At 48.9% G+C, this 13,289-nt stretch overlaps 1 protein-coding gene across 16 annotated transcripts in view; it reads right to left on the bottom strand.

Annotated features, from left to right (window-relative positions):
- The window catches only part of Ppp2r5c (protein phosphatase 2, regulatory subunit B', gamma), a 135,932-nt gene extending 122,870 nt beyond the window's left edge, over positions 1 to 13,062 (bottom strand). For 7 of the 16 annotated variants that reach the window (NM_001364204.1, NM_001373949.1, NM_001373950.1 and 4 more), the window contains exons 1-2: positions 12,821 to 12,982; positions 12,169 to 12,234 (exon numbers count right to left, since the gene is read on the bottom strand). In NM_001364204.1, coding sequence (NP_001351133.1) covers positions 12,169 to 12,234; positions 12,821 to 12,847 — 93 coding nt within the window. In that variant the 5' untranslated portion in view covers positions 12,848 to 12,982. Of the gene's footprint in view, positions 1 to 9,206; positions 9,514 to 12,168; positions 12,235 to 12,559; positions 12,685 to 12,820 lie in introns of those variants that run through there. The other 9 variants (XM_006515918.3, XM_006515923.4, XM_006515921.2 and 6 more) reach the window with 7 other exon arrangements.
- Positions 13,063 to 13,289: the final 227 nt, after the last annotated feature.

Genomic DNA, 13,289 nt, shown 5'->3' with positions numbered 1-13,289 from the left:
GGGCTTTAGCCACAACCCAGCCAGATTCCCCACTTCTGGGTGATACCAACACTGCCTGGAGCCTTCATCCTTACACTCTACACTGAGCAATTCTGCCTTCCAACACCTTCCAAAGTTCTCCCTTCCTCCAGTTGTATAGAGGACTGTATAGATTGCTATCACCCAAGGTGCCAGAGATGACCTATTATCACGACACATAGTTGAAGAAGCACTTTTTGCCTCTCCAAAAGGGCCAGCCTGAAGCCGGTCAAATTACCAGCCTAACCATCAGCCCCGTAGAGACAAACTGGAAAGGACCCAGATAACAAGCAACAGAGCTGCAATCAGCAGAGCAAACTGCAAAAGTGGAGCTTGGTCACCGAGGGGCATGGCCACCGAGGGTTGCCACTGCAGCACAAGAGGAGCCAGGAAAGCTTTGCTGTTGGGGCTGTGCTGTGCACTGTAGGAAGTTTACAGCATCCTGACTTTGCCCTGTCTTAGATTGAGACAAGAATGTCACCAGCATTACTGAATGTCCCGAGTCAGGCAGCAGGGTAAAATCACCTGTGGTTGAGAATCACATCTTTCAAAAAATATGTGACTAATTTGATTTAATTAATAGCTAAATTATAAGGGAAAAAGAAAGAGAGCTCCCAGGAGGAGAAGTAGGTGCAGTGAGAACCAAGGGTAGCCAGGGGCTCAGCCGCCCCAGACTGAAGCCAGCAACCTGGGTGGCTGTCTCCTGCTCACTCTCAGGGGGTACTGACAGCAGTTTGGTTCTGCTTAAGAGTCTCCAACCACGGGGAAAAAATGCAAAAACTGGAGAATGAGACTGCATGAAATAAAGTTTCTACAGAGTGAAGGAAACAGTCAACACAGAAAAGAGATGCCCCATTGAAAAAGAGGCTAGGCCTGCCAGGCGGTCTTCTGATAGACGGTTGATATCCACAATACAGGGGGAACAAAAAAGCAAAAGCAGATATTCCAATTAGGAATGGGCAGGTGATCTGAACAGAGTCACCTCAAAACACAAATGTGAAAATACCCGGCATTATTAATAATCTTAAAAAATGTTGACCAAAATTATAAGCTGCTGCTTCACCTCAGAATTGTGAACACATACTCACATATATATGTGTATACACATACAAATATACATATGTATACACAAAAATATACACATGGCCCACCATAGCTAGCGAGGCTCTGGAGAAGGAGCTGCACACTGCTGGTGAGGACATAAGTTAGCACCATTATGTAGAACCAAACTGTGGTTCCTCACTAAACTAAAAATAGCTCTACCGTATGTATGATTCAGCTATCTCACTTCTGGTTCTATATCCAAAGGAAGCCAAACAAGCACAGCACAGGCTTCCTGCAGAGCTCGCGACAAGCCAGGGTCTGCCTAGGTGCACGGCAGCAGATGCACACTGGAATATTATTCAGCCATAAATAAATAAAGTACCACCATTTACGCAACAGGGAGGGAGCTGGGGGACACCAGACCATGTGAGCTAAGGCAGACACAGAGAAAGAGGCCTGCACACTCTCTGTGGTGTGTGGCCCTGAGTGGAGGAGGCTGGTCAGCAGAGGTGGAGGAGGGAAGCAGGACCTCATCTCCGCGGTCACTGTATGCACATACCGTGATCAAGGGGCTGAGCCCTGTTAACATGTTCTGTCGTGCAGGTTAGCACAAAGGGTTCTTATTGCTAAACACACATTTGGCTCTGACTGGCTTCAGAACGACCTGAGGAGAGGAAGGAGGACACCAGATGAACAGACTGGCAGCACTCTGCTGCTGTTAAAGCCAGGTGACAGGATGGGCTCGGCTAGTCACCAAAGTCTCCCCTTCATTCCTGTGTACAGGAAAATAATTCATAACTGAAATGTTAAATACCTCTCTGGTTTAATTCCAGTACTTCTAGACTAGAGTAGAACACCCCTCTTCCCTCTCCCTATCCTGCCACCAGACGTCCCTTTCTGAACCCTAGACCCAACACACAACCCTTACTTCAGGCACACCGGGGTACTCTTAGATTCTCAACTGTCCCTGGAATGGGGGGCTGTGTCAGTGCCTGCTCCCTGTATGTGAAATGCTGTGTCTTCCATGCCCACTTCGTCCCCTAACCAAAGCTTTTCAAAGAACTGACCTTGGGTTCTGGCTCAGGACTGCTGGCCATTTTCTCCACCTCCTCACTCCCTGCAGCCAGGCTGCCACACCCTTGGTAGCCTTGGTGCCTCCCTTCCTGGATCGGCCGTCTACAGAGATGCTGAGCCTCTGAGCATCAGGATGCCGGTCATCGTGCTCTCATCTGTCTCCACTCTACTTGCAGACTCTCCCTACTCAACTCCCATGCCCACCTCCATGCAACTGCTTGTATGCACACAGTACACATGCCTGCACTCACAAACACACGCACAGTGTCCCAGCAATGTCAGCAGTTTGTTTTCCAAGACCCAAGCTATTTTTTCATGTCTGTTAACATCTTTTAAGATACAATTTTAATCAAAATAGTGTGATCTGACTGACATAGTGGTAGGTCAGACAGAACTAATGAGCGAGACTACCCCACAGACAAATACAGGCAGACAACGGACAGAGTTGGGACAGACACATAGGAAAGTATATAAAAACTAATTCAAGATGTACCAAAGACCTAAGATACAACAGTAAAAACCATAAAACTCTTAGAAGCACCAAAAACAAATCTCACTGCCTTGGATTTGACAGCAAGTTGCTAACTACAATGAAAACAACAAAACCTGAAAAATAAAAATATACTTTTTATACATAAAAAGCATTATAAAAAGTAAAATACAACTGATAAAGACAAAATACTTGTGGATTACATATCTGATGACAATCTATCAGTAGCCAAAATACAAAAACTTCTCCCGGTAACTCAACAAGAGGAAGGCTACAGGCACTCAGAAAGGTGCTCCACCGGACTAGCCAACAGCCTCAGCATAGGCAGTCGGTTCAAACAAATGGAAGATAGCAATACCTGACAACTGTGTGTGTGTGTGTGTGTGTGTGTGTGTGGTGTGTGTGTGTGTTTCGAGTTGGGGAAGAGCTAGAATTCCTCAGTAGGTGAACTGAATAACCATCAGGTGACCCAGCAATCCCACCCTGATTCTTCTCTCTGGCCGCTGTCCTGGATTGGAGACCACGGCAGGTGTGCTTTGGTCTAATTGCTCATCCGCCTAAGAGACCCCAGGGTTTCCCTTAGCCTCCTTCTTGTTTTTAAAAGATTTATTTGTTTTATGTATATGAGTACACTATTGCTCTCTTCAGACACACTAGAAGAGGGCATCAGACCCCATTACAGATGGTTGTGAGCCACCATGTGGTTGCTGGGAATTGAACTCAGGACCTCTGGGAGAGCAGTCGGTGCTCTTGCGTTTGAGGTACTAATCGCAAACACAGTGTTGCTCATCAAACTCAAAGCAAGATAGATGACTTTCCTCTTGAGAGTTCCGAGTGCAGACTCCGGCCTCATCACTCGCATCCCTGGGGAACCTCAGGCAGCTGCAGGGCGATCTAAGGTATCCTGAGGCACAGGGCAGCGACCTTTCTGACCTTCTCAGGGCCCGAGCACTCGGACTCTGGGTCCTTCCAGGGGAAGCTCTTGAGAGGAGGGAAAGTAGAACTATCTACCAGGTGCCATGAGGAGCTGGGGCGACAAGCCACCCAGGCAGGCCCCTGCTGACTTGTGTTATTACCACAGTGGGTATGGGCCACTCTCCAAGTCTTCCCAACAGTTACTGGGCATGGTGGCAGAGGCTACCCCAGAGAAGCAATAGATATCAAGAAAGGGTGAGGACTTTCTAACAGGCGATGCCTCCTCCAAAGTCCAAATGTCTCTTCTGTTCCCCACACCTCCTGTACAGCAGGCATCCTCCTCCTGAACATGGAGTGAGAGAATTCTGGGCAACAGAGACATGGGTGCTTGTTAGTCTCGGTGCTTCAGAATTATTCATTCAACCAGCAAAATAAGCAACTGGCTTGGTGACAGAGCCTCACTCCTAAGCGTCTTACCATATAAGGGATTACTACACGGAACAAACAGCATGTTTCCTTCATTCAAACTCTGCAGCTCTGAGAATTCACGAGGACATGTGAGATGCCTACTGTGCCAGAGAGCAGGGCCAAGCCACTGGGATCACAAGGGGTTCACGATGGTGAACGGAGGCAAACACAAAGGATGCTCCTTGCCGTGAGCTAACCAGGGCTGGTTTCAGATGGGGGTCCAAGCCTGTTGATAACCAACCACCTCACCACTTTCTCTGAGTGGCCAGCTGCATGGATGCACCCTGGACCAGGGCCAGAAAGCCAAATCCCTGGGCCACACTGCCCTGCTTCCACCTACTCCATGAGAGGCAGTTCTGTGAGAAGGTGGTACCTGTTTGCTGGCCATTGTCTAAGGCTGCTCTCTCCTACAATAGCACAGTCAGCAGCTGGGACAAACCATACAAATATTTTAGGCCCAAAAGGCCTAGGACAGTTATATCTAGCCCTTCACAGAAAGCTCATTTTTCTAGGGCAACACTTCCTGCTGAGAGGTAGAAACAGAGAGGAAGGAGGGTTTTCTGATCATTGACCATGGATTTGAGCAAACCTGCCAGCCTGTTTCCCAGTGGTAGGAAAGGACTCACAGAGCTGTGACCTTTGGTAGCAAGAATACTGGGGGTCATGTGCCATAGGCGTCTCTGGGCAGAGTTCTCCACAGATGAATCTTCAAAGGGGAAGCTCAGAGGAGGGGATGTGACTTGGCTCCAGGGACCCACAGAGGTGGGGTACCATGCTATGAATAGCCACCTTCTCCTACTCTGCAAACCCACTCACCCACCAGTTATCTGCCCTCATTCGCCGGCTCCAAACACCCCAACACCTGCCTATCACCCCTTTGGGAAGAGAGAGTTCCATCTGAATGTCAAATCCTTGGCAAGACTGTCCCTGAACACTGAAAGCAGGCTGTGTGTGCAGTGAGAATAGATTCCCGTACTATTTAATAAAATAGTTAGACCCAGGGTCTAATGCACAGTAGGCACTCACATGCTTCACACTGACAACACCCCAGCCTTCATACTGTATTTTAACCATGGATGTTTTCACCTATAAAAATGTAGACATACAAGACACTGTCTGCAAGAGCGACTATGACACCATGTGCCTTCTCTTGGGTTTCTCAAGGTTCCCTCACCTAAGAAAATGGAGTCTCCTCACGTGTAGAACTTGGGGAGGCCTGTCATGGACCAAGAGGTAAACATAGTGCCTTCACACCTTACCAAGATACTCTCTCTTGTGTCTTCTTTTCTCTAAGTTTAGCTATTCTCTTGCCTATTTGTTTCTTCTTTTTGTTTAAATTTTTAATCTGAACTTTGATAATTTGTATTGTTAAAGAGAGCTAGTGGGGCTAAACTACAATCCGTTCGCTCATGTTAGAAATGGTTGTGTAAAATACTGTCTGGCTACTTGTCAGCTCTCCCTCACGGGACTCTCTCAGACACTATATACACTCCACATCTGGTAGGTCTGAGCCACACGGGGCTACTGCGCACTTGAAATGCGGCTAACCCAAGGAACTTGACTTTAATTCTCATGACTTTAGGTTGAAATGAAATCACTTGATGTGGCCAACTTCTGAGCTCCTCCCTGGACAAAGCTAACATTTGTGGCCACACCAACGCCTGTAGGCTGTACAGTGTGGGGAACTCATCTATCAATGTCACATTTCTCAACAAGAAAACCACACACACACAAAGATAAAGGGCAGCTCTGTGCACCCTCAGTGAAGGCTTTTAGCCTCTCCCTGGAGTTTAAATTCTAGGCTTGTTCTCTGACTCCCCCAGGTGGAGAAACACGGATGCTGCGGCCTGGGAAGCAGCAAAACTACTAAGTACTGCTCCCAGCCAGGGGAAAGTAGAGGAGCAGAGACAGTGCTGCTCAGCCGGGACCAGGGTACACCCACCATCTGGGAAACACGGCAGGCTCTTCCCATCACTGAAGCTTTCAGGGCAGTTGTCTTGTGCCTCAAGAAGACATCCTGTGAGCCATGCCAGTGGCTGGGCAGTTAGCTGATGACCATGATGACCAGGGATGTCCTTTACAAGGGCAGGGAAACTTCTGCTCTGTCCTGTGGCTGTCCACAAGCCTGTGCTCCCCCTGCAGCTACCTGTGCCTCCATGTTTAGGTTACCTCTCCCATCTCTTTCCCTGCCTGTCCCACAGACCTGGTCCTGTCCGCTTAGGCGCTAAAAGCGTTGGCGCCCTGACCCAAAGCAGCATCTGGCTCTTTCTAGGAGATGGGCCCTACCTAGGCCCTCCATTCAACACCGACTAAGGGGAACTGGCAAGAAACTCCCAAGCACACAGACTGTCCAGAGGCAACGGGAGCATACAGCACACCTCAGTCAATGCTTACGTTCTAAGCAGGTCAGGACTGCATTAACCTTCTTATCCCCACAATCCTCAGCACCATGCTCACAGGGGCCAAAAGGGCCAAAGATGCCCAGGCCAGAAACCCATCAATCCATCCATCCACCCACCTATCATCTATCTGTTTATCACCATGAAGTGCACTGCCTTGAAAAATACAGCAAAAATATCTTCTTCCAAGACGCAGTGTTCAAATGAACGTAATTAGGAAGGAGAAACACACTTCAGTGGAAAGCCCACTCTGAAATGCTTTAAATAGAACCAGACTGAATAGATAGATACATTTACCACTGATCTTCTCTAGCAAGGTCTGTGAAACAGTTATTCTTTTGCCAACTAAGAATTTTCTAATGCTTAGAACTTTCCCAAAACAGCAGAGGAAGTCCTGTCCCAGGTGTGGGCACATGCCTACAATCTCAACATTTGAGTAGCTAAGGTCTGAGGCTAGCCTGGGCTACATGGTAATAAGACCCTGACTCAGATATAAACAAAAAGAAAAGTCCTAACTGCCGTATCATCTGAGCTAGTATGACGTCACTTACTTAAAATCAATAATATTGAATGAAAGCTCTGCCCTGAAATTCCTTTCGGGATTAAAAAAATCATAAAACAAATAATAATTAAAGGTTATTTATAACTTACAATAATAGAACAGTAAGCAGGCTGACCTGAAGCTCTCCCTTTTCTGGCACTATTTATCAAGTGCGGAGGACTGACCACAAGGCCTTTGCACTGCACTCCCTAGGTACACGTTCCACGGCTGGGCAAAATTCCCAACCTTCTAAGCACTTTTTAAATCCACTGACCACTGTATTTCTCCACTGTAGGGCCCAACTAACACATGGAGATTGCAAAGAAGCACGGATCTTGTTAAATAGCTGGCCCCAAAGGACTCATCTAGTAAGGCAAGCGAGCCACAGGCCCAAAGCACTGTGCCGTGGATATGTGATGGCAAATTATTTCCCACGTTTATATTAGACAAAAGAAATATGGCTTAAGGAAGGAAAGCCTTCCCTGAACTGGACAGACGGCTCTGAGTTAAGAGCACCTGCCATGCTTGTAGAGGACCTTGGTTTTAGTCCTAGCACCCACACGGCAGCTCACAACCACCTGGAACTCCAGTTTGGGCCACCCTCTTCTGGTCTCTGTGGGCACTAGGCACACACAGTACACACAAACACTCACGCACATAAACAAATATAAATTGTTAAAAAATAAATCTTAAATTTCAGATAGATGAGCCTGAGCTGGTGCTCCAGGAAGCCAAACTGTCTTCACAGCAACTTGGATGGGATTTCATGAGTTCACTTCAGTCTCACGCCGGGAAGATTTGTGTGAGCGATACATGTGCTACCAAAATGGACTGACTGTAGAGCCAAGCAGCTAAAGATGTCCAAAAAACCTAAAGCAATGCCCCCCTTTTCCTCAAAAAAAACTATCTATCTATCTATCTATCTATCTACTTATGTGAGTACACTGTAGCTGTCCCTGGACACACCAGAAGAGAGCATGGGATCCCATTACAGATGGTTGTGAGCCACCATGTGGTTGCAGGGAATTGAACTCAGGACCTCTGGAAGAGCAGTCAGTGCTCTTAACCGCTGAGCCATCTCTCCAGCTCCCTAACAATACCCCTCTTTTCAGGGAATTTTCTTTAAAAAAAAATATTTTCACACAAATGCTATTTTTGTTAATATGTAATGAGTATTACTGCTATTATTAGCTGAATTGATGAATACTTGAATTTTTTGTTTTAATTTCTAATATGAAAAATATGGGTAAGAGAGCTGTAACCACCTACATAAAATCTGTTTGGGTTCTCAATGCCTTTGAGGCATGTAAAGGGCCCTTCCCTTTTGTCTGAGCACTGCTGTTCAACATGGAAGCATACCGGGGGACGGCAGACGCACTCTGGAGGCAAACGTGCACACTCTGTAGAGCGTCTTTTCAGTGCAGGGCTCAGCAGGGGTGAGTCTGTCCTCTGGAGACACTCAGCAATGCCTACTACTGGCATTTAGTAGGTAAGGTCAAGGATAAACGCAGCTGGGAACAGCCTCTCACAAAGCCCCTGCCTCCATACCAGCGTGGGCACCAGGTCTCCCACCCATCAGCTTACACGTGGATGAGGAGTCGGAGGTGGAGGAAAAGCAGCTTATGGAAGACCCAGGTGCTTCTGAGGCCTGAAGGCAGCCAATCCAGAGTAGCCATTTCCCAACAACTCCCAAGCTCTCCCATCTGAGGCTGCACCATCTTTCTATGCACCTGAGCATTGGGCACCGACCTCAGGTCTGAAAAGAGCCAGCCAATGGATGGAGGCTTTGGCCCTTCCACAGAGGATGTCAGGTAAGTGACCATGTGGCTCCTTCCAAACTACTCCCACAGCCACCTTCCAACTTATTCAAGAAAGATGTCTGCTCCACAGACAGTGAACAGAAAGCCCCGAAATAATTTTGAAAGATATTTTCATAAAATTTTTACCTATGTTCCCACGTAATGGCTGTTATTAGATTAATAACGTCTATAAATTTTAGTTTAACTTACAGAAAAACATTATTTGGCTCCCAGCGTAACGTGACCCCTGGCAAGCCTCCGCCTTACTGTCCCTTCCTCCGAGGGCTGTGGCAGTGCAAAGGGACAGGAGATTCATAAAGGTAAACAGGGTCGACGTAAGAGACCGAGTCTGAGCGAAGGCTGCTCCAGCTTCCTTCCAAGCACTGCATGTTACATAAGAGATGCTGAAAAGACTTTCAAACAAAACTCAGCCCAGCATGCAAAACGCACAGACGGAAAACGAGACTCAAACCACCTTTAATGTGTCCAAAACAAATCACTTTGTAAAAATCATCAACACATTTAAAAAAAAAAATCTCAACTTTGGACAAAGTGCACAGATTTTAAAAACACGACAAGACAATACAGCAACACCATCCAATGGCCTGACCCTGCCAAATGAAGGTCTAGATCTCAGTGTAATTTAGGATTTGGAGTATTCATAAAATGTGCCTAGTCATGTTCCTCCGTATCCAAGTGATAATTTGTTCTCTCCGTCCATCTCCACGTTTTCTAACTTCAAGTAGCCCGTGGGTCAGCTGTGGCCTGTCAGTTAAAGACAAGCAAACCTGTACTAAACAAACTGTACCTGGCACGGGACAGAAATCTGTATTTTCAGGACACACAGGAATATGCAACAAGTCAAAGTTTAACATACTCATGGACAGAGAAGAAAAGGAAAGAGAAATGTGCGAATGCCCAGCAGCAGTAACAACCTTTAGCAGGACCCATAACTACGCTACTGGATCTACGCTGTTGTGCATCTTACAGGGAAAAACTTCTTAGGCAAAGCAGGGCCCAATCTATCCCGCACAGTAAAAATGGGCCCCCAACATCTTTAGCTCACTAAAGTGTCTCAAGAGATGAGGAAACACGTTTCCCAAGGCGAGCGCGTGCATCACTCCTGACAGGCCTGAATCCCCGTTTGCTCTCACTCCCAGCCTGGAGGACCTTCCTGGGTCTCATGCTGTCTTCCACTCCAGTACTTTTCCCTCCTATCTAAAAAGCCACGGGCTAGCCAAAAAGTGTTCTTCGAGGTAAACCACTTGAGGCCTGTCTCTCGTGAGGCCAGCCGAATGTCCAGCGTAAGGACTTTCCATGGCCCGGAGGGAGAGCGGTGTGCTAAGTCAACCACAGGCTAACTTCTCGACTCTCACTGGGATCACTTCTCAAGCCTTTCCGCAGCTCACCCATGGCTGCAACACCAGCCCTGTTTACCTCCCCAGGCTGTAAAACTGGAGTGTGGAAACTGTCTAGGCTCTGAGCCTTCACGGGACAGTGTGGACCACCGCTGCTCGCGTGACATTAGAAGGGCTCCAAGAGCAACCATGAATACCAAACCCATTTACACTCTTCAGGCTAAAATATTCAAAGTCGGAGTAATAGGAGGAGAGGAGCGAGTACAGTCAAGACTTAATTCACTGGATGAGTCAATCACACTTGCTAAGTGGGTGGGAAAAGCAGGGAAGAACAGAGCCCAAGGCTGAGGGGAGACAACAGCCATCAGAAAGAGTAACTCAGAGGTCACAGGAGCTACTGCACTTCCAGGATCTGTATTCCTGGGAAATAGTTTCAACAGTGATCTGCCAAGGGCTTAGCATGCCATGGTGCCTCGTGCATCCTTCTGAGATAGGGGTGAAGGGCCCAACATCTCAGTGCTTTTCAGGGGCCATTTCGAGCTCTGTGACTCCAGCTCTTAGACAGTAGCACTAGAAAAGATACAAAAAGACAACTGGGGCATCACATGGGACACTGCAGGCCACACTCCAGAGCCCTACATGACTGACAGTAAAATCCCCACATACTTTACAGACAGCTACACAGCAGTGGTATGGGCATCTTTCAACTGGGATGGGGTGGGGTTTAAACCTAATATCCATCCTACCCTTACAGCAAGGTTCTTTTGATAAACTAGGGAGAAATGAACATACATACTGATATTTCTCTGTGATTTCCCCCCCCCCCCCAACAGCAACAGGACACAGGTATGTTTGAGCGAGAAAGCTTTGGGGAACCGTAAGAAGTTTTAGCAGTCCTAATGACAAGACAAGGAAGCACACGGTGTATGCCCTGCAAAGCAACTACACGTCGTGTAAAAATTGTTGAAGGGCTGGCTGTGGAAGGCAGTCAGACACGAGTGGGCCCCAGGAAAGGCGTCACGATCCACTGTTCAGAAAGGGCAGGCAAAGACTGGCACAGCCGATCCTATCTACTGGTATTTCAGGAACCTTTTGGATTTCTGCTTTCAGCTCTAGGGAGGGCAACAGATTTGCTGGGATGAACCACCTGCTGCAGAGGAGGGAGGCACAGAACACACCAAATTGAGGGGGGGGGGAAGACAACCTGGAGCTAAAATAACCCCTGCAGATTATCTTCAGGGCAGAATTTAACTCATTCTAATGAAGCTTTCGGGAAGAAGAGGCCGAACAGCCACAAATTAGAAATGTCTGTGGTAAAATCTCAACGATCCGGCTCTGGAGAGGGGAGACTTAAGGAGCAGCTTCCAGGTGCCCTGAAATTAAAGCCTGAGCCTCTTCGCTTGGGCACTCTAGTTCCAAGACAATGAGATACAAAACAAAGCCAAAAAAGGGGGGTCAAGGGGCCTGCCCTGAAAATCCCCCAAGGGCACAACTCTATTAAGGATCACAGATTCCACCAAATGACCCAAGGGATCATTCCAGATATTCTTGAAATAAGCCAAAGCCAGGAAGCAAGAAAAGTCAGGATTCACCAAAGAGGATGGAGGAGCTTGTGGGAAAGGAAATAGAAGACTGTTTAAAAAAAAAAAAAAAAGTACCCAAATTAGAGCCACCAAAACACATCCACACTTAGTTGAAAAGGACCAGACATCAGCAGAAGAGAAGCTTGCCCAGGACACCAGTTCGAGGCTGCAGCAAGGAAAGCAAGGACCGTGGAAGTCACTGAGAGAGCCAGAGACACAGAAAAGGAACGAGGGGGCAGACCCTAAAGCTAGAGACTCCATTTAAGACCAGTTCACTGGGAGGGCTTGAGCTCTGTTAGAAGCCACAAAACTGTTTTTAAAATGTCAGTTTCGCTGTGCACACTTTAATAAAAGAGTGGGGGGGGGGATAAGTAACTCATAAGAAAAGACTTCAGAAACACTTTGGTTTGTAGAGCCTCCGTGTTAGACCCTAGATTAAAGGCTGATCAAGAATAACAATGAGCTTGTCCAGAGGTTACCTCTGTTTCTGCTGTATCTTGTCCTTCTTTTGGACCTTTTCCACTTTTCACCGGTTTTGGTGGTTCCTGGGAATCATCACAAAACAAAAACAAAAAAACAAAAACAAACAACAACAAAAAACCATTAGTGTTCTCAATATTTGGACCGCTAAGCATCAGCTCAAATGCAGTTTCTAAATTGATACATATCACTGAGAGCTTCTGATGGCTTTAATATGTCAGCAGCAAACTACATCATATTGAGTATATTCACAATACCAGCAGCCTTCAAATTCCGTTTCTCTTCATGTCTGTGTTGGGGGGCGGGGGAGGGAGGTGAAAACTCCAGGTAGGGACACGTAACCCCAGCTCTCGGCCCATCCCTTTCTCCCCTCCCACCCTTAAACCTCACAAGTGAGGGTTTCTGGGGCGAGTCCGGAACGCTCCAGCACCCCAGCCCCCGCCACGCAGAGCACTGCACGGAGCATCAGCCGCCACCCAGAGCGACCGCGGCACCTCAGCGCCACCTCAGAGCCTGAGCGGCCTCCCCAGCTCCATGCAATCCTGCCAGCGCCCTGGGCCCGCCCGCGAGCCTGGACGACCTGCCGCCCCGCCCCTACCCGCCGACGCGGGGACCCCAGACCCGGTCCCGGAGCCCCCGGCCCCGACTCACTTTCTCCTTCTTGTTTTTATTCGGCATGGCTGGTGCGGGCCGCCGCCGCCGCCCCTGCCTCCGCCCGCCGCCACTGCCGCTGCAGCAGCAGAAGCGCCCCCGGCCCGGCCGTCGCGCCGCCCCGGCCGCCGCCGCCGCCGCTGCAGCCGCCGCCCGGGGACTGAGTCGCTCGTCCGCTCTCGCTTCCCCTTTTCCAGGCTCCCAGAGGCTGCGGCAGCCGCGGCGGCGGCGGCGGCGGCGGCAGCGGCGGCGGCGTCTCTCCGCCCCTCTCCCGGCAGGCCCCGCCCCCGCCCCAGGCCCCGCCCCGCGCCGGCCCCACGCTGCCCTCTCCCCGCCTCGCCGCCCTCAACGACGCCACGCCATTGGCCGACACGGCCCCACGTGCCCTAACGCTCCGCAGCGTCGCCCCGCCCACTGCGCGGCCTGTCCCCACCCCCTCGGTGCGGACCGGCTCGTGTGCCGGGCTGTG

This window comes from Mus musculus, chromosome 12, assembly GCF_000001635.26.
Source record: "Mus musculus strain C57BL/6J chromosome 12, GRCm38.p6 C57BL/6J".
NCBI lineage: Eukaryota > Metazoa > Chordata > Mammalia > Rodentia > Muridae > Mus > Mus musculus.
This window is presented reverse-complemented; position numbering and strand designations above follow the sequence as displayed.